This window comes from Ochotona princeps, chromosome 1 (genome assembly GCF_030435755.1).
Source record: "Ochotona princeps isolate mOchPri1 chromosome 1, mOchPri1.hap1, whole genome shotgun sequence".
Classification (NCBI taxonomy): Eukaryota; Metazoa; Chordata; class Mammalia; order Lagomorpha; family Ochotonidae; genus Ochotona; species Ochotona princeps.
The window spans coordinates 28,693,095-28,719,511 of record NC_080832.1 but is presented as its reverse complement, the minus strand read 5'-3'; the positions used below and the strand labels follow the sequence as shown (position 1 = coordinate 28,719,511).

Sequence of the window (26,417 nt, the reverse complement as noted above, 5' to 3'; positions counted from 1 at the left end):
ATGGACATGTCTCCTGCCCAAGAACAGTAATTTTGTTTCTTTGTAGGATATCTTAAATTTTATTTTCCTATATGTCAACAATAAAACTATTTAAGATTACAGATTCCTTCCTGTTAAATATATATGAATACATACTCATGAATATGCATTTTGCATCACACATTTGGGTTATATAATAAGCTTATATGAAGGTACTTCAAAAACTTCAAGATATTAAAAAGGTAAGTTTACTGTTACAAAAATTTACAAACTCCAAACATATCAAAGGGTCTTCCAAAAGCTCATGAAACGTACATTATGTAAGCACAGTGCATTTCAAAACTTCTGCACCTAGAAAAATGTGCCTTTCATCCCACCCTCCAACAAACTTTTTGAAGAATACTTGTATAACACATATGAAATGTCTGTCATGGATTGAACAGCAGCTTTTCATATAGCTGATTTATTTTGCATTCCGCAATGATTTGAGAAGACTTACAGACCAAAGGGTGAGGGAGCACTCATACTCAAAAGAGTTGAAAATAAGAGCTTGCAAACAAAGCCAAGTGAGGAAAACTGTAAACGTGCCTCCGAGCTCTGGGGCTGAGCCTCGCACGGGGCTGCCCCTTCCTCACAGCCAGGAGCACCTGTCACCACAAGCTGCTTCCTGAAGGCATGTACTTCAGCAGACCTGATTTTTCTCCCAAAAAATCTCGGATTTCCTTCCCTCTTTTATTAGCATTTAGATGTCTGGTGTTACATTTGGAAACTCTTGTCTTTGTCTTTACTTTTATGATTGGCCTGTTAATAACCTTCATTATTATGCATATATTCAAATTTTAAAAATAGACATTTGGGAAATGCACCAAAGCACAGGTTAAATTCCTCACATGACAATGTCCATGTGCTGTCACCAGGGGGCTCCACAGGCATGGATGAAATTAGCTTGACATGACACGTGGTTTGCAGGCTCTGAGATCTGATTTTGTCATTGCCCCAAGAATGGTCCCTTTAACTCACAACACTGACACTTAACACCAAATTGCTAATGTACATACCATGAGAAACAACTATCAAAAAACCCAGACACTTGGGTACTTAGACATTATGCTGGGTGATTTAAAAACCTGTCAGGAGTAAACACTTAGGCTAGTTGTTAAATGTCAGTTCAGAGGCCTTCATTGCCGACTCTGGCTCTGACCAGAGGCTCCTGCTAACGCAGGCCCTGGGAGGCAGCAGTGGAGCCCTGCCACACACAGGAGACCTGGATTAAGCACCAGGCTCCTGGCTCCAGCTCCAGCCCGGGCCCAATTCCAGGTCATCGCAAGCATTTGGACAGTGAATCAGTGAAGGGCAGCTTGATTTGTCTCTCAATTTTCTTAAAAAAAAAAAAAAAAAAAAAAAGAAGAAATCATAATCTTAAGGAATTTATATAAAATTATAACTGGAGTATGAAATTGTCTGTGGAAGCAATGAATTCACCCAATTTTCCTTACATCTTGATCTTTCCCACCCTGATCAACCATGTAATCATTATTTTAAAGATCAATTAATTTAAAAAATTGTCTGGAATGTCAAAGAAACCCAACAAACTGATCATAGATTTTCTCACCACACATTTGTGCCCCATTTTCTCTCAATCCACATTTCTTTTTTTGCATATTTTTGTAATAGCATGTCATTAGTTACAGCTTAAATGCATCTTTAAAAAATATTTTTATTTATTGCAATAATTACAATCTTTGTGTCCATTTGATTTATTCTTTTTTGCTCTACAAAACAGTTCTCCCTCCTTCTGTCTTTTGGACTGGTACAATTTTATTCATACTCTTTAGTAGTTATCTTACACAATCTTAAAATTTGTTATATCAGAATGACAAAATACACTCCTCTTACCAGCAACTTAATGCAGTCTCTTTATTATTTTTATTTATAGGCAGATTTTACAAAAAGAGATCAGAGAGACAGAGGGTCTTTCAGCTGCCGCAACAGGTGGAGCTGAGCTGATTTGAACCTGGGATCCAGGACTCCTACACAGGTGCAGGGTCCCAAGTACTTGGGCCATCCTCCAGTGCGTTCCCAGGTCATATGCAGAAAGCTAGATGGGAAGTGGAACAGCTGGGACACAAACCAGTGCCCATATGAGATCCTGACACCGCAGGCAGAGGATTAGCATACTATGACACCATGTTGGCAACACTTTCCTTATATTTTTATGTCATATTTGGAAGTTATACTTTAATTTGTTAATTATCCTGTTTTGCATTATACAACTATATTTACATTGCTATTTTACATATTTGAATAGCCTCACTGTGAGAGAGAACAGATTCTGACAGTTAAGAGCTAGTCTGGAACTCCTGGTTATGCCACTGTTTGCCGAAGGTTAAAAATTTTCAACTAAGCTATCAGACAAGGTCACTCACTCTGTGATCCTGACAGACACTGCGCTTGCGCCTGACTACACACAAAAAGAACACTTGCAAGCCAGAAAAATGGCTACAATCGCCCTCTTGTGGTTGACATGAGTAACTTCAACTTCTCTTCATTCTCTTACATAAAAGTTGATCATCGCAGTGACCTCTCCCTCGCTCTCCCCCCCACATACACACACACTTACCAACAACACCCAAGCTAGAAGAAACTGTGGACCACATGAACCCCGTCAAAATCACCGACCTGGGATGACTGTGCAAGTCCCATTCACATCTTCTTTCTGAGCACTTGCAGTCCCCAGTGCTGTGCAAGTCTCTCATTGCGGCTTCAACCAAATGTTAACAACACTTGTGGCCTGGTGGCTTTCACCTGACGACGCTAAGAAACGACTGGCACCAACAAACATTGGCTGCCAAATTTTCTACCACCACCTCCCCAATCTTAACCTTGAATGATCTGAACATTTTCTTTAATCCTGCCACCTCACTCACTCCTTCAACCTTTTCTCAGAAACCTGCTGAAACTTTCTGACCCTCCCCTATCCACGGCAACACAGCTACGTAATGAACCTGTGCATTAAAATCCCTCTTTCTCAACGTCTTCACCTTTAGGAATTTTGTGCTGTGGGAAAGCCTGAAGCTGTCGGATCGTCGGTGTTTTTTTTCCTACCATGACTTTCGCAGTTTCATTTCAAAGGTAGTCTAACCCATATTAGTGCACCTGTAGTACCTCTGTGACCTTTGCCTAAACTACGGTGCACTCTTTCCATGTGCAGACTTGATGTCTGCTGTTCATCTGCCTGCATTCTAAGTGTGGTACCCAAGCTCAGTGTTCTGCATCACCAATCCCCTTGGCCCAATCACTATTTAGTCTTCTACGAGTATCCAAGTTTGGCTGTCATGATTTAGCTTCCCATGTAGTTTATCTTAACATATTCGACTGTTTCTCAACAAGGCCAGTGTTCTCGGATATCATGTGGCAGTTGCCTGCAGGAGGCTTGTCTCTGGTAGGCAGGAAAACTGCCAAGTTTTGCCTCGATGAGCTCCGGTCATTATTCCACTCACATGCTACAGGCTTTTCTGCACGTGTTACTGTTTCTTTTTTTCTTTTTTTAAAGATTTATTTATTGTATTACAAAGTCAGATATACACAGAGGAGGAGAGACAGAGAGGAAGATCTTCCATCCGATGTTTCACTCCCTAAGTGAGCCGCAATGGCTGGTGCGCGCCGATCTGAAGCCAGGAACCTGGAACCTCTTCCGGGTCTCCCACGCAGGTGCAGGGTCCCAATGCATTGGGCCATCCTCAACTGCTTTCCCAGGCCACAAGCAGGGAGCTGGATGGGAAGTGGAGCTGCCGAGATTAGAACCGGCGCCCATATGGGATCCTGGGATGTTCAAGGCCAGGACTTAAGCCACTAGGCTACGCTGCTGGGCCCACATGTTACTGTTTCTTAATGAAATAAAAGCATCCACACCTAGGGTTGGGAAACCCTCAATCACACGTCCACTTCAGTGCTAGCATTTCTGGAAGCCAATGGGTGAATGTGCTTTTACCTGGAATTCAGGCACTGCTGGATCCTTTGCACAAGGGGGTCATAGAGTCCAGGAAATAAAGACTTCAAAATGCGGCAATGGCCTTCAGAAAAGAGGACTGGCACAAGCAATTCTCCAGTTAGCTGGGCTCACGTCTCCTCTTGGACCATCCTGCACAGTGACATGGGACTCTGCTGGCTTCTGCCAATTCTGACGGTACTGCTAGATTCAAACTGGTATGGCTCTTCTGACTAGAGTTGGGCTGGTTCTATTATTGTTGGATTGCAAGTGGGGCAGTTGAGACCCACCACAAGCAGCAGTTTAACCCACCATGTCATAATGCCAGCTCGCCCTCCTTGTTTCCTGATTAACCCCGCCTTCCACTGCCAGCATCCTTCCCCTACAGTGCATCCCATCACCTAAAAATAAATGCAAACACAACCCAAAAAGACTGCATTATATCACAACTAAAAGATGTAGAATGGATAAACTCATTCATTCCTTCTACCAGTAGTTGTTGAAGTTGCATTCTTACTTCTGCAACATCCTTCTGTAATACACAAGGTGGAAGTTTTTTATCTTTGCACCCTGTCCCAATTCACTTCCCTTTCCAAACAGCACCTGGAATTCTACCCCTGCTACGACGCTAAGCTAAAGACTCTGCTGACTCTTCACCACCAACTGCAGGGACATCCTGGGACTTCCGCAAGCACGTGCTCTTTTACCTCATCTTCCCTGGGTGGGTCGAGCAGGGTCCAGGACGGAATCACTGTGTCCTGTCTTGAACATTTCAAGGGGTTCTGCCCCATCGACACTGTGTGAGTTGCTCAGTCTGCACTGACACTCAACTGGGGCTGCAGGCATGTCAGGCACAACCTCTCTGCTGCTTATGTCACTTGAAGTTGTATTTCCATCACACATATATGCTAAGTTTGTGATTAATACAACATGTAAGTAAGACGTCCATACTTCAGCAAGTTTACTCTGAAGTGACAAACGGTTCAGTACAGACACACACAGTATGGGTGTTTCAACCTAGCAATCATTCGCTGAACAGCATGTTCAACATCTGTGCCCTTGACCATATAAATGAACAAATCATACCATCTTGAGATCTATATATATATCATACATAGATATATGTACAAGATATATATGTGTGATATATATGTGTATATATGTATGTGTACATGTGTGTGTGACCATTAGAACCTCAGGCTCAGCAGCAGACTAAATGTCCTCTGAAGTTCCTCATACCCAGGGGGCACTTAACAAATATGAAGGTAGCAAAAGGTTTCTGGAAAACATAATTTTTAAAAATAAGTTTGTTTTTGTGTAAAAAAAAAAAAATGAAACCCATGCATAATTTTCTCTTAACATGCATTTTCCATTAACTTTCTGAAGACTTCACACACTTACTAAGTATGTAAACCTTGGGGTTTGCTATTGCAACTTGAAAGAGACACCTGACTCCACAGGCATGCAAGATGCATGAGCCTAAGTTCCCAAATAAGATTCTGAAAGAAAGAATAGAAGGGAACAAGTCTGCCTGGAAATGGATGAGACTTAATTTGCTCTGCTGGCAAGACAACAAGCCAGAAAACATGCGAAAAAGAAAAGAGATCCACAAAACACTGCAGAGGATCTCCGTACTTGTCTTAAGGAACAAAACACGTTGCGCATTATGCTCACACTACAGCATTTTATTAGCAGGCTTTACAACTTAAATAATACCTTGGATGCCAGAAAAACAGTTTTCACTAAATCCAAATTAAGCTTTCAAGAGTTTTCTTGTTGGAGGGACACATGTATGCTCAACACAAAATGTGCCTCTATTTAACTTTCAGCAAGTCTTAGAGTTAACTAAAAATGGGCTGGGGTCAAATGTCAACGACCTCAAAATTCTAGTTAAATTACTTTTCTTTAAAATGTGTGCAGTACAGTTGAATGAAAAGAGAAACCTGCAACTATTTTGCAGTGTGGCTGAAGAAGGGGACATTTCATGATCATTCAATCTCTTCTAATACTGTTTCTGATACTTGGCATAAATCTCAGCAAAATCAATCCATTCACTAACATTTTGAAGGGAAAGCTGGTGTTTTAAATCAAAGCACAACATTGGCCTTTCTTTGCTGGGGGGCGAACTTGGCAACTTTTATGGGAATGATTATTGAAATACTCCTTTGCAGATAATTTTTCCCTTCATTAAAATATCAACTTATCAGTTGCACATTGCTCCTTTACATAAATAACTGGATTCTTTAAAATCGGAGATTAGTTATTTCATTGCATTTGGAAATGTCGCAGAAATTCTGACCCATCATTCTTTTATCTGTAAAAGAAAAAAAAATCCATTATATTTAAATCATTTGTATTATCAGAACAACAAAAAAAGGGAGAATGACAGTGAAGCAATCTTTCAGAGAAAACGTTCTGCCTTTTCCTCCCATCCCCAGGCTCCCTATTTAAGGTTTACACAGGCAGAACAGGCGGCTGAACTCTAAGGCGGCTTGCCCTGCCCCCAGCCGATGTGCCTCCCACACACAGCTACTCGAGGGAGGACAGGATGCACAGATGTGGTGCTTTAGAGCCTTCAGAATGAAGATTTCATGTGATCACTGGTGTGACTGAATTTTGATTCAGCTTAAATTTTGTGTTCAAAGTATATCTTCAATAAAATAAACCAAGTCATTTCACGCAGAAAATAACTAGAAAGCAATGAAGTCCTCTCTAAAATCTAGCACTCATAAGATTCAAGCTAACTATATGGTAGAGTGGAATTTAAAATCACTAAAATTTTCTAGTTAATTTTTGGCTACTTTCACAAAATTCAACTCAATTTTCCATCATATGGTATATATAGGTTTCAGAAACATCACTAAGCTGTTGACCAGTCAGTCAATGAATGCAAATCTCATCAGAGCTTTTCTATTAAACCAAGTTGTTCCTCCCAGGTCATCTGACTCGGGAAGTCTCTACTCTAGTAACTCGGACTACATGCGTACAGGCTGGTCTTTCAACAGACTTCCTTCAGCTTACAGTTGGAGCAGACTCACTGGGGGAGGAGGGTAGGCCTCACTATGGGGATGTCTGTGATCAAACATTTTCTTGCCTTCTTTTAATTTGTTCAACAAATTTTAATTTCTGTCTTCCCATAGGCCCTTTCAAAACCATCCTTAAAAGTAAAGAAAAAGACACCATAACCATGGATGTAAAATCCAGTCACTTTAAATACCTCCGTGACGACTCCAGCAGCTATTGTGGAACCACTGTAGCGTAACATAAACCTCCCCAGCTCTTTAAAGTCTTTGTACAGCTCAAGGGCTATTGGTCTTTGTGTCTGTAGTTCTACCAATGCATTCTGACCTTTAGTCAAAAACCTATTAAGGAAGGGGGAAAAGGAACAAACAGATAGTAGTAAAAGTAATAACAAGAACCTTAAAAAACATAAACATTTCAATACAATTCCAACTAGAACTCTGTTAAGTGTCCTGATCAAATCTTCCCCCTTTGTTGCCAAGAAATTGAGTTCAATCATTTAATAAAGTAAGTAATAACTAAAGTTAGGTTAAATTCTGCAAGATAATAATACAACGTTCTATCTTTTCTATTACATTCTTTTTTAAAGATTTCTAATCTGTTGTTCTCCCTCCCTCCCTCCATATACACTCATTGTCATATAACAGAGACTTAGGACATAAGCCACTTGAGAGGCTTTCGCACCACATAACACTGACAGGAAATGAAAGGGGGTTGAGGCATGAACCAGGTTATAAAAGGTTCCAAAGAGATAACTACACAAAAAACCACCAAATCCTAGACCTCACTCCTACTTTCCTTTTGAAAGAGGTAGATTCCAAAAATACATAGTTTAAAGATGCTCTCCAATTTAACTCTGATATGCCACAGAAGGATGGAGGATAGAAATCACAAATTCTGCTGAAAATAATTTCAGGGACAAACAAATAAGTTTCTTAAAAAAATCGAAGTCTTCAAATATATATTCACAACTTTTACTAATTTTATTTTCAAGAAAGTTCAATTCCATTCTGCATGAAGGAAACAAGAGTTTATGATGTGTCTGAACTGAAACGAAGGGGAGTAGCCAACTGGTGCTGGTGTAAAATAAGGTAAGAGGACAAGGCTCCCAGTAAGGTGACAGGGAAAACTAACATGAAAAATACATGAGGCCCTAGCATCATTAAGCTAGGACTTTGTAGCAGGAGCAGAGATGAGAGAATTCAAGATCAGACAGATACAATGAGCCAGCTTCAGACTGAAAGCTCCGCAAATCAACTGCCTGGGTCAAATAACTTGCCTCCTGCATGGGAATATGGTTTATGCAAACAACTGATCGGGTTTGAGTCCTGCCTCGGCCACATGTACCAGCTAGTAGTTGCTTCATATGGGATGCTGAGAATATAACTCATGTGAAAACATCCTGTCTACAAAATAGTGGTCCCTCCAAAAACGTTAGTCATAAAGTGATAGCAGATCTCTCAGAACATCGTGGCAAACACTCGTGTAAGAAGCTAAAGACTCAGGTTGAAAATAAAGAGCTATCTCTGAATCAAAGGTAACAAGGCCCTTTCCTCCCAAGGAGAGGCAGGGTGGGGTCACCGCAGGCTCCCAGCAGTGTGCAGGCCCTCCCTCCACGTGCAGCCCACCCTCTAACCCACCTGCTGCCTCTGGCCCCCTATGCAGGTGCAGAGCATGAGGAACACCCAAGGACTATGAAAACGGGGATTTTGGGTGGGATTCCCCCTGGGGTTGAAGCTGAGAAAAACCCCAGAGCTGAAGCAGCCAAGCCAGACTACAACTAGCTTTCAAGTGAATTAGGGTAAGAAATCCGCATGTTGTTAACAGTCACCTCTGGTCTTCCTTTGTTTTTATTGATACTGCTTAATTTCCTAGAACTTCCTTACAAAAGGGCTGACATTCTTGCACAGGTAAACTGTTCATTCCTGGGCGTGGACATGAAGAGATAATCACAGGAACCCATGGGCTGAAGATCACCACGGCTTAAGGCTCCAGGTGGATTTAGAGCAGAAGAAAAAGATTTTCCATGTGGGAAAAAGAAGTGGTGCTAAAGACTGTATAGATCATTGTGTTCTTAGCATAGGGAAGGGTCTCATTAAAGAGATCCACAGGGCTGGAAACAGAACTGACACAGCAATTGCATTTGCTGACTGGAGCGACAGACTGGGCTGGACCCTGTACTGGCATGCACACACAAGAATCAGGTCTGGGATCAGCTCAGACGAAGTTTCTTTGGAGATCCCTCCAACTGAAATGCTAATCTCTGAACACCAACCATGAAGTGATTTGCAGGTTCCATGGTCTGACTATGGAGTGTATGTGTCAAAGCTGAGCCTCCTCAGAAGCTCATACAAGCAATGGACAGTTTGTCCAGTTGTACATGGAGGATATGGCAGTCCATCGGAACCTGCAGAGGACACTTAGTACCACAACAGAGGACAGAACAAATCGATCATCTACCCCAGCCATGTGTTGGTAGAGAAAATCTGGGCAAACGGAGACTCTATGGTGAACAGTTGTCAGCCAATGGATTCTGGAGAGATTTCACTGTGCTTGGAATGGTGAGATTGGCGGTAATTCAGAACTGCTGAACTATTAAAACTTCTTGAGCAGTGCTCTTGGAGCATGCCCCACGTCGGGACCCTGGGATATTTGGGAGGCTGGGTGGGGCTTCTCTCTTTATCTCTCTGCACCTCCAGCCCCAGATACAGAAAAAAAAAGAGAGAGAGAGAATGTGGAAACAATGGTCTTACCCACTTTCCTATAGCCCTTGACCCTTTGTGCCCTAATCAACTATGTAAAGATTATCAAAATAAAATAATAATTTAAAAAAAGAATGACAAATTAGGAAAAGCATGTACCTAAAATTTGGAACCAACGGTTAGACATAATTCAAACTCATAATTACAAACTTAGGAATGGTACTTGAAATGCCCTTATTTTTACATCAAATTTTCATATATATACAAATGATATACAAATAAATCATATATATAAATCATATACATACAAATGATTTAATATTTACATATATAATTTAAATATTTAACTTGCTAACTTAAATTCACATCTTCTAGCACAGAACACAACAGAAATTAGATAAAGTAGTCACACATAAACACAAGCTTCATTATTCAAAGTTTCCTTTAGTCAAATGCTTGGAAAACAATTTCTGAAACAAAAAAAATGGATTTCTTATGCCACCAACACTGTACAAATGAATTAGTGTGAATGGATTTGCTTAAATTACTCTTATTATTTTAGCACTAAAACACTCACTTGGGCTTTTTCTTCGTGACTTCACCGGTGCTTTTGCTCAGGACGCTGATCAAGCGTTTAATCACAGCAGGTTCGCTGACAGTTTGGTAGTGTAACAGCACCTAAGACAAAAACCGTCCCAGTAAGCACAGGTCGCCACAGCACCGGCAGTCTTGGGTTTGGCACTTCATCTAATCACATTCAGCTCAGGGCTCTGCCTGCACTCTCAGGAGCTCCAACTGCTTCGCTGAGCCCCACAACTCTAACAGGTGCTTGCTTAACCCACACAAGGGGGAGGTCAGTTGCAGCAGAGCGAGTTGCCACCTCACCCACCTCACCGAGCACTGTGTAAATTAGAGCTGTCGTAGATTCAGAGAATTTGTCTTTTGATACATTTAAATTGCCAATGTGATCCTGAGACATGGGACAATGACATGCTGTGTGTGTGTGTGTGTAAGGCAAGATTTATTTAAGAAAGAGAGAAAGAGGGCTCCTGCTGTAGTGACAGGAGGGGACTCCAAGGTAAGAAAAGACCTAAGGAAATCTAAGAGAAAAAGAGAGATCTGCTGCCATGTGGCAGGATGGGGAAAGCTATGAACATTTACCCCTCTTCCAAATCATACTGGAAATTCTAGCTATTGGTAATAAAATGTGAAAAATAAATAAAAGGCATAACATCAAAAAAGAGAATTTGTGATTTAGAACAAATGTATTTGTTATAGTTACAGTAGTAGAGGATATGGGATTGAATGGGGAATTGCAGAGGCATTTGTAGCAAAGTGATGGGAATTCAAACGGCCACTGCAGATGTTCAACAAATGTGAACTGTTTCATGTCAAAAAATCATACACAGGCAAGTTTTTAATTCCGATAGTATTTCGAAACAGAATATTTATCACTATTCATTTCAAAGTTTCAGTGGTATGTTTACTGCTCTTTTAGGTGTCTCATATGTAGGATAATAAGATAATAGCTTAAGGCATTTATTGTAAATAGTATAACAAAATTTTATTTAAATGGAAGACAATCTGCATTCAAATCACTTCTATTTAGGAGAAGTAATCCAACAATACACTCCTCCCCAAATGCCCAGCAGAGTGATTCTATCACTAAAACGTGGAAAATCTGATGTTATTTAAAAGGGGTGCCTGACACATGGTAAACACTCAGTTAACTGCTGACCTTACATATTAGGGATTACTGTCCCTGTTTTACATGCAAAGAAAACTAGTATTAAAAAGGTAAGTAATTTATTGTGAACAAGATACTATGTGTCACAGCTATATTTTACACTAGCTCTTCCCACATCAGTTTATCATGGGCCTATAGAAATTCCAGGTAGAAGTTTTCATCTTATAAAAAAGGAAGCTAAGATTTATATAGGTTCTAATCCAAACCAGAACATAGTGACCCTTTTCACTCAATTAACAAGCTTTAAGTGTGTAACATGCCTAGAGTGGAGATACAGTGGAAAGTAGAAGTAAAGATACCAATGTTTAATTAGTTTGTAAATGCCATACTGCACTGTTTGTAGAATCACTGACATTCCTACTCTGGAATATCCTGTCTAGTTTCCACATTCAAAAAACTGAAATGGGAGGAGGACCCTGCATGCACCATGGGAACTTTGCAAACACCAGGTCATTAAGAAGACAAAGACAGGATGACACCTTATTACCCCCAACAGGCAAGTTGGTTTTCCTTTTTCAATGACACTAAAAGACTAGAAAATCTAAAGATCTCAAAAGAATCAGTAAGTGACTCTTAAGGAGGGGGGATGCCACAACGCATGGTGAAGTTGTCAGAAGCACTCCTGTGCATTCAATGGATTGCTCTCTTTGAAACAGCACCACTGTAATTTAAATGCAACTCTTCATACCTAACAAGCATCTTTTCCATAACAAACAGGTACAGGTGACTAAACAGGATTCTCTTTATTAAGCTCATGTGTTATTAAGAGATAGGTCTCCATAGTTTGCCAAATTTGAATACAGAAAGCATATAAAACTAAGTTCCTTCTACCCTCTGTGAGTTAGAAGTGAATTCCAGGAAAGATAAGAAACAAACAGCCAGCATTGTGACAGAACAAGTTAAGCTGCCGCCTGAGATGCCAGCATTTCAAATTCTGGCTGCTCCACTTCCAATCCAGCTCCCCAGTGCTAATGCACTGAGAAAACAGAAGATGGGCCAAACTACTCAGGCCCCTGCACCCACACGGCAGGGACAGCTGGATGGAGCTCCTATCTGTCGGAGCCTTTTGGGGAGTGAATTGTGGATGGAAGATCTCATTCTGCTTCTCATTCTCCAACTCTGCTTTTCAAATAATTAAATCATTTTTTTTAAACAAAAAGCTAAGCAAAATCAGGTGCATAAAGAAGAGGTTATGGTATTGTTCATCTCCACAGCAACTGAAAAGCAGTATCTCAAATAAAATACTTGAACTAATCAGTGAGAAAATCTACATGCAAAAAAGGACATTATTGAATATTATCTATAAACATTTTAATTTCCATTGTATATGCAGGTGCTTGAAAAAATTTATGGAAAAAATGTAAGTAAAAATGTTGATTCAGGGGTAAAAATACTGTGAAATCCATCCATAGTTCTCTCATAGCACAAGTTTTCCACAAAAATTTTGAAGACTTCTCCACACATGAATTTCAAGATACCTTTGCATCACAATAAGCTTATCTTTTAATTACTTTTTACCACGAAGATTCTGAAGTAGATTCTTATAACCAAATCCATCCATAATTCAAAACAATCTGCAACATGGTATTAACAGGAAAAAAATATTATTATTAAACAAGACTGGGTTTCAGTGTGAATGTGATAGATGAAGAGTCCTGGCTTAAGCATTCAAATGTTCAAAAACTCACAACCTCTCAGAGCCAGTGATGAATCCTTCCAGGTAATAAATACGGACTAATTGAAGAGCCTTACTGATCTCAGCACTGACATTCAGGAGCTGTGGTGCAGAAACACAGGTGTGTTTGCTCACATAATGCTGCCAGTTCTCTCTCAGGATTTCGAACTAATAGAGATGGGGCATTTAGTTTTCTAAAATCCTAACATTTCTGAACTTTGACACACGCTGGCCTACCTGAAGGCTTTCAGATAAGAGTGAGGACATTGTGCTTTGTGTGGTGTTTTGAAAATCAAATTATCTGGTGTGATAAAGTATAACAAGTTAAAAAGCTTGTCAGGTGGTAAATTATGATTTTCCTTAAACCTTTAGGTAACATATACTTTTAAAATTGCAGACAAATACGTAGTTATCTGATTTTCAACAAGCGTGCGATGATCATTCAGTAGGGGAAAGACAGCCTTTTAATAAATGGTTCTGGGAAAACTGGATATTCATGGGTAAAAGAATGATGATGAACTATTAACCTAACACTGCATAAAGCATTGAATCAAACCAATTAATGATCTAAATATAAGAATTCAAATCATAAAAGTCTTGAAAGGACAATAGGGCAAAGGCTTCAGCACACTAGCGATGGCAATAATTACCTGGATACGGCACCAATAGCACAGAAAATGACAACTGAACATCAAAATGTAAAACTTTTATGCATGAAGAGAATTAAAACGTAACTCTTAGGTGAAAATATTATCAGATTATGTATATGATAAGGGATTAATACTTAGAACATATAAAGAACTCCTACACCTCAATGACAATAATCAAATTTTAAAATGAGCAAATTCCTCCAAAAGATATACAAAATGTTCAATGAGTACATGAAACATCATTAATCATTAGAAAGCTGCAAGTCAAAACCATCATACAACTTCACTTTACATCCTTTAGTTTAGCTATTACTTAGAAAAAGAAGTAGCCTTCAAGAAAATGCAAGGTAAGTCTTACGAAGAAATAAGGAAGAGAAAATGAAACCCTTGTGTACTGCTGATAAGAATGTAAAATGGTACAGCCACTATGGAAGACACTTCAAAAAGTCAAACAGAAGGGTGGTCCTAGTGGCGTAGCGGACAAAACCCTCCTACTGTGGTGTCAGCATCCCATGCGAGTGCTGGTTCTAGTCTGTACTGTTCCATTTCCAATCCAGCTCCCTGCTAACGGCCTGGGAAAACAGCAGAGGATGATCAGGGACCTGGGGCTCCCGTGCTGACATGGGAAGATGGGAAGAAGCTCCTGGCTCCCAGCTTCAAAAAAGCTCAAGTCCGGCCATTGCAACCATTTGGGGAGTGAACATGGGGAATGCCTCCACCTCGCCTCCTTTCTCTGTAAAAATCTGGCTTTCAAATAAAAATAAATGAATCTTTAAAAAAAAAATGAAGAGAACATTACAACATTAAGACAGTTAAAAATGAGATGGGTGTTAATAACCATAAAGACTGCTTCCACAACAGTTGATGATGAAAACAAATAGGATATTAAACAATAAAAATTAAAAATCACTGAGCCTATGAATTCAATGAAAAATAAAATTTTTGAAAAAATACAAATACTTTCTTAAATATCATTAATATTTTATGGCTTGATTAAGAATATATAGACACATTTCTAACACTAGGTAGTAAAAGGAGAGCATCACCAGATATACTGTAAAAAAGATTAACACACACAAATTAGGCCAATGACTTCAATAATCTAAATTTAAAAATTCACTGAAGGATACAAACTTCGAAAGCTTACTCAAGAAGAAATATATAACACAATTTGAACTAAAAAAAGATTAAATAAAAAATTTAAAATGTCTAAACTATAAAAAGGGGATGAATGTTTTACTACATGCTACAGCATGGATAATACTAGAAAACATTATACTCAGAGAATGAAACACACAAAAAAATGAGGAGTATATGATTTTACTTTACTGACGTAGAATATACAGAAAACAGAAAGCAAGATGAATTGTAGTTACCTGGACATGGGGACAAGGGATAATGCAAAGTTATTAATTAACTTGATCATAGGGAACAGATTTTGAGATTAGAATTTCGAAAAAGTTCTAGGGATAGAGAGAGGTAATGGCTGCACAACTTTGGCAAGCAACTCAGTGCCACTGAATTATATCTTTTAAATGGTTAAAAATGGCAACACAATGGGTTAAGCTGCTGCCCACAATGCCAATATCCCTTATTGGAGCGCCAGCTGGAGTCTCAGCCTCTCCACTTCTGATTCAGCTTCCTGCTAATGTGCCCAAGAACTCAGTGGAAGATGGATCAAGTATCTGGGGCCCTGCCATCCATGTGGGCATCTGGAGGAAGTTCTGGACTCTTGGCTTCAGCCTGGCCCAAACCCGGACATTAGGAACCTTTGGGAAGGGAACCACTGAATGGGAGATCTCTCACTTTCTCTCTCTGTGTGCGTGTCATTCTGATGTGCAAATAGACACATACATTTTTTTTTTAAAAAAAACTAAACCCAATTAAAAATCTAATCAATTTTTCCATATTTCCTCTTAAAAAAAATACAGGCTTCACCATATAAGCTAAGTAAAATTTAAGAGCATGTATGTTGTATAAAGCAATTAGTCCCCATTTTAATTGCTAACAAAGCCTTTTCTTGACTACAAAGCCACTGTTTTTGAAGTTTTTCCCCCAATAGAGTGGCTGATTGACAACATATGACTGTTTTTTTTTTTCTGACACTAATTTCATCCTGGTGTTTGTGAATCAATATATGCAGGTAGAATCTCATAAAGTAATGATGAAATACTTTCAATTCAAGCTTATTTTTAGGAAACTACAGTAGACAGGAAGACAGCATTACTATTCAAAGTAACTGTTGAACTCTTAACCTCTCTACTTCTCCAATGACATTATTATTGCATGAGTAAAAACATGCAGTAATCAAGCTCTCCACCATCTCTGCACAGGACACACTGCTTTCTATGAAGGAACTCCATGCACTCCTTAGCTATGCACAGGCAGGATTACCTGCTGATCCAACACAGGTTTGATCATAGTTTACAATTAGATATTTGAAATTGTAACAATGTTTTTGGAGGGATGCTTTTATTTTTTAGTGTATGCAAGAAATGAATTATTGAAGTACTCAGTGTTTTACAAACATAATTTCATACTCTCAAATTTACAGAAATATCTAACTGCAAGTAAGGTACACAATTATCACAGAAATAGGTGTATAACTACAAAGTGAATTTAGATTAACTGAATATATTTATTTCCAACATCTAAAACACTGTAACTATAAGAAGTTGAAAGATCATTCTACGTATACATTCAAATGACCGTTCAATGGCGACCCAAATCAACATCAGATGCAGGATCTGAATCTGCTGCTTCAGCAAAATTACAATTTTCTATATATAAAAGATTCCTAGAACACACCTAAATATCAATATTAATTCATTGGGGTATTAACATATGCAGACTAAAATGTAACCTATGAATAACATAACTACAGAGCATTTTGATTTTCTGAAACTTCATAAAGCAATCTACTGCTTTTCTAATCACAAAAGCTGCAAATAAGCATATTATACAAAACAAAAACCATTAAGACTCAATATAAAAACAGGGAAACTTCAGAACACATTAAAAATATTCTTTAGCACTTTCCCTGGACAAATTTTATTGTTATTATCAGTTTGTATCCTATTAATTGTGAAACACCTTCACAATTCCTCTTTGAAAAAGTGCTTAGTCTAAAGAATCAAGATTAAAATGATTTCAAAATCCAATTTTACATTTTTTGGAACAAAAAATCTTTTTGGAACAAAAAGATTAACCGAAATATAATATTGCCACTTATCAAAGGAAATCATTACTTTTTAGAGTAAAGATAGCTTAAACTTACAAAAATAAGGCATTCAATAAACATTTGAAACTTACAGGAAATCCTTTAGTGATTGGAATTTCAATATTAAAGATGAGGATTCGGGCTTTGAAACGCATACAAGCTTTAATGGGTTCTTTGGGACCGCAAAATATGCAGCCAACACTGTAACAACAACAACAACAAAGTGGAAAAGTAGTTGGGTGACAAACTGGCATCACACAGGAATATATCTAAATTCATTTACAAAGAAACAAAAGCAACCAAGTAAATCAGAGAATTTATGAATGCTTTGTGGATCAGCCATGGCTTTAAACCATTAGTCATCTGTAGTTACTTTCTTACGTGACTGCCTTCTTTCAAAGAACATGCTATGTTATGTGTGCTGACTTACATTAACTAGAATTTTAAGCTGGCTTTGCTTATACTCTTTAAAGATTTATTTTTTATTACAAAGTCAGATATACAAAGAGAAGGAGAGACAGAGAGGAAGATCTTCTGTCCAATGATTCAATCCCCAAGCATCCACAACAGCCAGAGCTGAGCTGATCCGAGACCAGGAGCCATAGAGGCTCTTCTGGGTCTCCCACACAGGTGCAGGGTCCCAAGGACTTGGGCTGACTTCAATTGCTTTCCCAGGCCACAAGCAGGGAGCTGGATGGCAAGTGGTGCTGCTGGGATTAGAACCAGCACCATATGGGATCCTGGCGGGTGTAAGGTGAGGACTTAACCTGTTAGGCTACCGTGCTGGGGGTTTTGCTTATACTTTTACGTCTATCTTTGGCCAAATTAGAAAATTGCGCTGACAGACTGCAAAACTGATGTACCATATCCAAAACAACAGGTACTTAAACTCATTTTCTTACTCACTTCATTTTGATGATATCCATCCCAACCAAAGTAAGACTAACATGATCTCCTGCTGCAGCCCAATCGACAGGTTCGTCATGCAAAGTGATTCCTGGAAATGAGTAAGAACCAAAGAATACAGTGAAACACCTCAATATTAAACCATAACAATCAAAAAAGCTTGGCTGATTTGTGCTTCATCAGCCACTACTCATCATTTTCAATATGAATGGCTTTGAGAGTGAGAAGTATAACTGAGTATTGAGGAAAACACTTCCTCTCAACCTGACTTTTCTAGAATACCACTTAAACTTCAAGCGACTTGCATTTGCCCATAAGTGGCTGACTTTTGATCACTTCAGCAAGAAGATTCGACTGCTTGATGAGAATTCTAGATTCCTTAACTCAAACACAATCTCTTCCCAGACAGAGATCTGTATATTGGTAACTGTTTATATGAAAAAGAAAAGGGAATATGAAAATAGTAGCAAGAAAATGTAACTATATGAATTAGGTGAATCCTAGAGCCACTGGAATATTTAACTAGAGAGCATCCCAAAACAGATCCAGGGAGCAGGTCCCGAGCAGTGACCTCACAGAAAGGCTTTGCAAATTGCTTAATGTTACCGCATTTTCATCTTCAACAGTCAGTATCATTTTGACAGTCAGTTACAATTTCACTAAGACCTTATTTACTTCGGAGTTAAAACTAAACTACTTTTTAAAAATTTGCTGTCTCAACGTAAGGCTTATTTAGCAAAAGAATTCTACAGATGAATACCTTCTGCATTGCAAGTTTCATTCAGAGGCACCGCCAGTAAGTAGCCACCTGTTTGCATATACCCAACTTCATTTTGTCAGTTACACAAAATCTAGATTCTTTTTTGTTATTTTCTTAATTTCTGAGGTAGGTCTGCAAGTTAAATTCCCTCCCATTAGAACTCAAGTCTTTTTTTAAAAATAAAAACATATTGAAAAGGCAGTTTCAGAGTGAGCAAGTGAAATATCTTCCACCTGATGGTTCACCCTCCAAGAGGCTGAGAGGACCAAGGACCTCCGTCCAGGTCACCCACTGTGCCAGAGGCCCAAGCACTTGGGTCATCACCTGCTGCTTTCCCAGGCACAATGGCTGGGAGCTGGAGGGGTAGCTACACAGAAGCTGGGATTCAAGCCTGTGCTCAGACACAGGATCGCAGCACTGGAGGGAGAAGAACCACCATCAAAATAATGACTGACATACTTCAGTAAATTATAACCATATCTTTCTGAGTATATTCGTATTTCCCTTTAGCATACTCGCAAGGAGTAGGTTCAGAGCTTTAGGAAGTTTCAGGACAAGCTAAGATTTATGAAAAGTTTAATCTGTACTTATCTGAGAAGAACAACTTGCATCAAATATCAAAGAGATCTTTATTCCAAAATGTTATCAATTATGATATTAAGAAAAGTTGAATAAATATTCGTTAATTAAATTTAGGTTTTATATGTTGTGTATAAACTAAAATTGAAGTGTAGGTGAGGTGGTCACAGAAGGTGGCTGGGAACTCGCATTTACTTTTAACATATTGGTTACTCATTACTATGTCAATTAATTCCATAATGATGTAAATTTTTGCTGATGGTATGTTGGAGCTTTCAATTGACTGGGATGATACTCTGCTGGCTCTGTCTTCAGACCAGAGAGGGTATACCTAAGAAGCCGTTGAACTTGACTGGACAATAAGATGCTGGACTCTATGTTTGGTATACGCTTGCAATGGGGGAATCTCAACTGAACTTGAGCTGTGGTTATGCAACAAGGTGGAGGAATCCACCATGGTGGGAGGGTTTGGGGAGGGGTGGGGAGAACCCAAGTACCTATGTAACTGTGTCACATAATACAATGTAATTAATGAAGTAAAAATAATAAATAATTAAAAGAAAAAAAAATTTAGGTTTTAAATTTAAAGCAATTTTATCTAATACATGATATGGCTACTTAAATATAATAGCAATTATTGTGACTTAGTATTCTTAAAACTTTCACAATTAACAACATAAACTCTTTCAAAGATATTATATGACTTGTTCCTCCCCAGAATCTTGTTCCACTATCCTTTCTCTGTTACATATCCTAGAAAGCTCGTTTATGATTGGACAGGCATTACAAAAAGAGGCTCTTAATGAGCTTGGTATGTCAACACAGTGAAACAATCCTTTGGATTTTTCTACTTGTTAGTAGCAGATATCGCTGTTCTTTTTAAAGAACTCTCACTTAGAGAGCCACTGGGGCTGTGTGCAGGGTTCCGATGGACAGGCTCATGAAGTAACTGGGTACTGTAAGCAAAAGCAACAGAACTAGAAACTAACGAGCAAAAATCTCCGATCGAAGTTAAAAGAGAGACTCTCAAGGAATATGGTGCTTCTGCGTCAGCTTCTAAGATGACTTCTTCAGAAGCCACTAATCAAAATCAACGCTTAGTTTCTCAGCTGGGGAAGGATAAAAGAGAAGAGGGAGTAAGGATCTGGAGTTTACAAAGAAGACCAAATAATGATTTTTTTTAAACTGTCCTGCAAAAGATAATCTTTAAAAAATCACTTCTTTGTTTTTATTGGAAAAGCAGATTTACAGAGAGAAGGAGAGACAGAAAGATCTTCCAGCCACTGCTTCACTCTCTAAGTAAGTGCAACAGCCGGAACTGAGTCGATCTGAATCCAGAAGCCAAAAGTTCTTCCAGGTCTCCCACATGGGTACAAGGTTCCAAAGCTTTGGACAATTCTCCACTGCTTTCCCAGGCCAAAAGCAGGGAGTAGGATGGGAAGTAGAGTAGCCAGAACATGAACCAGAGCCCACGTGGGATCCTGGTGCTTGCAAAGAGAGAATTAACCAATTGAACCATTTTGCTGGGCTCCAGATAAAGATTTTAGAGGTTATAGTAATAAGACTAGAGGTTAAAGCAATAATTTATATAATTATTACTTTAAAAGTATTGCAGCTATTGATTTATTTAAAAAGAAGAGCAGGGCCCACATTGTAGCACAGTGGGTTAAACTTCCACCAGCAACACTGGCATCCCATATGGGCAGTTCAAGCCCTGGTTGCTACGCTCCAGTCCTTGGGTCACTGCCACCTACATAAGAGACCCAAATGGGAGTTCCTGGCCCTAGGTTTCGGCTTAGCCCAGTCCAGACCACTAATCTCATATGAACCAGCAAATGGAAGGTCCCTTTCTCTGTCTCTATAACTGCCTTTCAAGTAAATAAATACTTAGAAAAAAAAAGTTTTGGTTTTCATTCCCTTCTTTATCTTTAGATACAGATTAAACTTTGTTTCCTAACCTGACATTCATTAATTTCTTATAATCTGCAATAAATCTTTTAGAGTGAAAAATTAATTTGAACAAAATATGCATTCAAATTTTTAAGCAGTCAAGCAAAGCTCCAGATACAAAATACAAATTAAGAGCAACAGAGGGGAGATACTACAATTGAAAAGATCTTAACATTTCCAAATGTTTAATGCTTCATCTTAAAGCTGTTATGAATATGAAATGTAGAACAGATCTTAATGCTTAGTTAGAAGTAAGAGGTAAATACAAAATTACTTTCATTCAAAAATTGAAAACAAGCAACTTGCATTAGGAAAAGCTAAATGATTAGAGGATGCAGACATAAGGCATTGTGAAAAATCTGTGGTTCCACTTACTTCAACATTAGGTTTTTCTGCAATTGCATTTGCTTTCTTATTCAGGCAGGTCTTCTTATGAAATACACATATGTATTTGATATAAATAGAATCAAGCTATTAATGTACAGTTGCTCTGAAATACATATTTCAAAACAAGGCTGCAGCAGTCTGTATTGCCACTACCTCATTAAAACTGAGAAGAGATTTAATTTCTGCTACAGAATTCAATTTTAAATATATCTATCAGGTGCCCACACATCTGGTTAAGCCTTAACCAGGCTTCTTTAACCAGTGTCAAAAAAAAAATGCTACCAGAGTTAGCATGTTTATGCACATATATACACAAATAGTCACAACAGAAAAAAATCGTTTAATGTTTTCACATTTTAATCTTCAACAGTCAGTATCATTTTGACAGTCAGTTACAATTTCACTAACACCTTATTTACTTTGCAGTTGAAACTGAACTACTTTTTAAAAATCTGCTATATTAACTTAAGGCCTGTTTAGCAAATTCTGCAGATGAATACCTTTTACAGTACAAGTCTCATTTGGAGGCATTGCTAGTAGTCGGTCACCAGTTTGGATGTAACCAGCTTCAATTTTACCAGTTACACAAAATCCAGATCCTTGATCTGTAAAACATGCCAAAATCTTAGATTTTATACAACAATATTATCTGTTGTTATTACAAAATTTATTTTCCACATCTAAGTAACATAAAAATAGCATTTAAATTTAATTAATACATCTCAGAAATTTTAATATATCTACTAATAGTAGCATATCACATTCTGCTCTTTTGTTCTTGCAAATAAAAATAGCCATATTACAAAAAAATGGAAGTTGATACTTTTCTCAAATACTTCTTAAGTGATTACTAAGCACCAGGCACTATAAACCCCTACCTATAAAGAAGTTCACAGCATTGAAGATGAAAACATTATCTTCTCTGCATTATCTGAACAAATGCTATTTAAGATATACAATGCAATAGGAAAAGACTCTCGAAAGAATCCATGAAAAGCAGAACATATACACTTTAACCAGGTGTTTAGCAGGTAGTCTGAGTGTGTACGCAGTTAGAAGGAAGACACTGCCAAACCCAGACAGTGGGATTTACTAACAGGCATGTGCCTTTCGGGAGCTGAGAGACAAATGCCATAGTGAAGGAAATGCAAGACATGAAGCAACAGGTCAGACAAGGCAGAAATAATGAACGGGTCTCAGAAATGGTACTCAGGGTATGAATCTCATCCTGCTATTTAGCGGAAAACCAATAAATAACTCTGCACAAGTGACATAACAGTGTTTCTGTGTTACAGAGGAGGCTATGGAAATTTACAACTGGATCACAGCAAACAAATGAAGTCAGCAATTAAGGAGTAAAGAAGGACATGTGGTGTAGTGATGAGACAGGACAACGGCAAGACGGGAGGACTCTGAGATGACGCCTAACTGTGAGGCAGGAAGTGAAGGAAGAAGATGCATTTGAGCCTTGTGAATGTGAATAGTCTACGAGACACATCAGTGGAAAAGTTACCTTTTAGGAGGTAGTAAGCACATCAAATTTCATGAGAATGGTACCTCAGGGGAATTTTTAATTAAAAGAAAATATCTCCTATCGTTTTGATAGATATTGGGCATTCTGGAAATCATTTACTGTACTACTACAGCACTGGAAGCTAATGACGGTAATTGTCAATCATACTGGATGGTTTGTTTCAAAGTATCTTCATTCATTCATTTCTTGCCCTTCATTAAGCATACGCCATGTAGAAAGCACTAAGCTGGATTCTGCACATACACATACACAAGAGACAGTTCCATCCTCAAGAGATTCACAGTCTGAGTAAAATAAACACACAGCACAATAACAACTACAACGCTCACGGAAATGCAGTGATGACAGAGGGTGGAGAGAAGAGAGCTGCAGTATGTGTGTGGGCAAGCACATCCCCAAGTGGCCCTCTGTAACCTCCATTATCAACTGATTGACAGATCAGCTCCAAATTCACTCATCACTGCCTACTTCGCAATAGTGGAGATTTGGTGGACAGCCAGTATCTTCACCAGGACTGGTGATTCTGATATATAAACACATTCTTTTATTTAAGAAGATTTTTTTTTCTGTTCTGCTTATATTTTTCTAGGTAAGGTCTTGAACACATAGTTAGATAGATTCTCAGGTTATTCTTGGAACAGCCTCTCCATTCTAAGCTCACCCTTCCTTAATACTAGTGTACCACATAGTACTTCCTTGTATCTTGCAGTTTTTCTCATAGGTAGTAATTCTTTACGATAAACAACCCTCTTTGTGTGGTATCTGTTTCCTAACCAGATGCAAACTGTTAAACATGAAGAAAAAGAAAAAAGAGAGAGAGAGAGAGAAAAAATAAAGACAAACAAGTGTAAAATACAGGAACTGGTTAAGAAATCATGAATGGTTCCATTTGGCTGGAAGAAACACAGTTAAAGGGCTCTAATCAGGGGAAAATGATGAGACTAAAAAGAGGAAGGAGAAGGTTTACCTGGGTGTGACAGAGGAGTGTGAGATGGAGACACTGAGTCAACAGAAGGATTTCTCCAATGTATACTTAAGTGACCACACTGTACATTTTAAAATTAATTTGACAGTGATCCAACACTGGCATGGAGAAGGGTGACTGTGAGACACCCTTTCAAGACAGGAAAACACAGGAAAGAATGAAAAAGACAGCACTTACCTTTGAAAACATCAGACACACATAGTCTAAAAGGTTTCTCAACAGATCGTTGGGGAGGTTTGAAGGAATCTATGGGGGAAAGCATAAAAGCAAGATTTAACTCAAACTGCAACTTTTCTAACTCCAATGAATTCATTACATTCCCAGTATCTCTGGAAAATAATTACTTTTTATAAATACTAATAGCAGGTTATCATTTACATAATTCCTTGCAATTAAAAAAATACTCCACGACAAAGAGGGCTGGCTTAAGTTCCCTAATTAAAAGAGAAAATGTGAGTACTAGTTTAAACATCCAGCATGACTTCCAAACTGGCAACCTAGCTCCTCTGACTACTGATCCTATGTTTTTTTGGTTTTGGGGTGGTTTTGTTTTTTTGTTTTGGTTTGTTTTGTTTTTTTAAGATTTACTTCAATTCTTTGAGTTAGAGTGAAAAAGAGAGACACAGAGATCTTCCAAGGTTTACTTCCCAAATGGCTACAATAGCCAGAATGGAGCGAGGCATGTGCCCGTGGCCAGGAGCCCGGAACTCCATCCGAATCTCTACCGAAGCAATAGGGGCATCATCCTCCACTGCCTTTCCAGGTACCACAGTAGGGCTGCAGAGCAGAAGCTGAGCAGCCAGGACTCCAACTGGAGGATGCTGGCACTGCAGACAGTAGTTCAACTTGCTGCACCACAGCACTAGCCCTGAATCCCATCATTCTTCATGTACATTACTGTTTCCTATAAAGAACTCTATAACTGTTATTGTTTATAATGCACTGATGTAGAATGGCAGTAGACTTACCAATATGTTCTAACAAGCACAGTCCTTTATACCATTTTGTGAGTTCGCTTGACTGAGACCTTGTGATGAGGTTTTCACCACTGAGACCACTTGTAGGGATAAAAGCCACATCACTCTCCTATTAAAACAAACAAACAAAAAGCATGAAACTTACACCGCGCTGTTTCTATCTTATCATTTAATGCTTCTCTTTTATTTATTTCAAAGGAATAAAGTTGAAGGGATGGCTTCCACAGGGTAATTCACTCCATAAATTCCAGCAGTGGCCAGGACAGGGCCAGACTGAAGCTAAAAAACTGGAAATCCAGCTCATTTTTTCTCACGTGTGCAGCTGGGACTCAAGTACCCAAGCTTGCTTCCTGGGACATAGAGTAGCAGGAAACTGTATCAGAAGCAGAGTAGCTGGGACTCAAACATGGCACTCGAGTAAGAGATATGGATGTTCTAAGTGCCCTTCAACACGCTGCACCTCTAAGTACACCTCAATGGTATTTTTGAAAAAGATACAAAGAGGGGCCTGTGGGAGAGCTCAACATACTAATACTCTACCCGTATGGGTGCCAGTTCGTGTCTCGGCTATTCCACTTCCCATCCAACTCCCTGCTATCAGACTGGGACAGCAGTAGAGGATGGCTCAAGTCTTTGGACCCCTGTACCCACGAGGGAGACCCGCAAGAAGCTCCTGGCTCCTGGTTGCAGATCATCTCAGCTCTATACATTGCAGACATTTGGAGAGGGAATCAAAGGATGGAAAACTCTCTCTGTGTCTCACCTTCTCTCTGTAGATCTGCCTTTCAGATAAGCATAAGCAAATCTTTAGAAATTAAAAAGATTCATTATTACCAGAACCACATCAAATTTGCAAAACAATGTATTTTAAAAATGCGTAAAATATTATATAAAATTTCAAGAAAATGTACTTTTTAAAATTACATGCCAAGTTATCTGAGGCAACAGTCTCCAACTTTTATGATTTTGTGGGAACCTTGTACATATATTCTAAGACACTCACACAGCTTCATCTGGTGACAATTTTTTTACAGACTTGCTGAAGAAACTTTTCTACAAGCTTCCATACTTCTCTATGACCTCCGTCAACCTATGCCATCCCATCGAACAGGTGGCAACAAGGCCTTTTACATACACAAAACCCAAAGCAAACATTAAACATGCCCAACTCTTCCTTCCAAAATGAAGAAATATATATGATACTAGCAAACGAAAACAAAATATACTAAATATATTTAACAAGTAAAGAATGAGGGCCCGGCGGCGTGGCCTAGCGGCTAAAAGTCCTCGCCTTGAACGCCCCGGGATCCCATATGGGCACCGGTTCTAATCCCGGCAGCTCCACTTCCCATCCAGC

At 38.8% G+C, this 26,417-nt stretch overlaps 1 protein-coding gene across 4 annotated transcripts in view; it reads right to left on the bottom strand.

Annotated features, from left to right (window-relative positions):
- Positions 1-5,628: 5,628 nt before the first annotated feature.
- The window catches only part of HBS1L (HBS1 like translational GTPase), a 91,329-nt gene continuing 70,540 nt past the window's right edge, over positions 5,629-26,417 (bottom strand). For all 4 annotated transcript variants that reach the window (XM_058672612.1, XM_058672711.1, XM_058672765.1 and 1 more), the window contains 8 exons: positions 25,052-25,169; positions 24,261-24,329; positions 22,065-22,169; positions 17,889-17,979; positions 17,075-17,183; positions 10,268-10,368; positions 7,185-7,329; positions 5,629-6,281 (listed from right to left, as the gene is read on the bottom strand). In XM_058672612.1, coding sequence (XP_058528595.1) covers positions 6,270-6,281; positions 7,185-7,329; positions 10,268-10,368; positions 17,075-17,183; positions 17,889-17,979; positions 22,065-22,169; positions 24,261-24,329; positions 25,052-25,169 — 750 coding nt within the window. In that variant the 3' untranslated portion in view covers positions 5,629-6,269. The remainder of the gene's footprint in view (positions 6,282-7,184; positions 7,330-10,267; positions 10,369-17,074; positions 17,184-17,888; positions 17,980-22,064; positions 22,170-24,260; positions 24,330-25,051; positions 25,170-26,417) is intronic.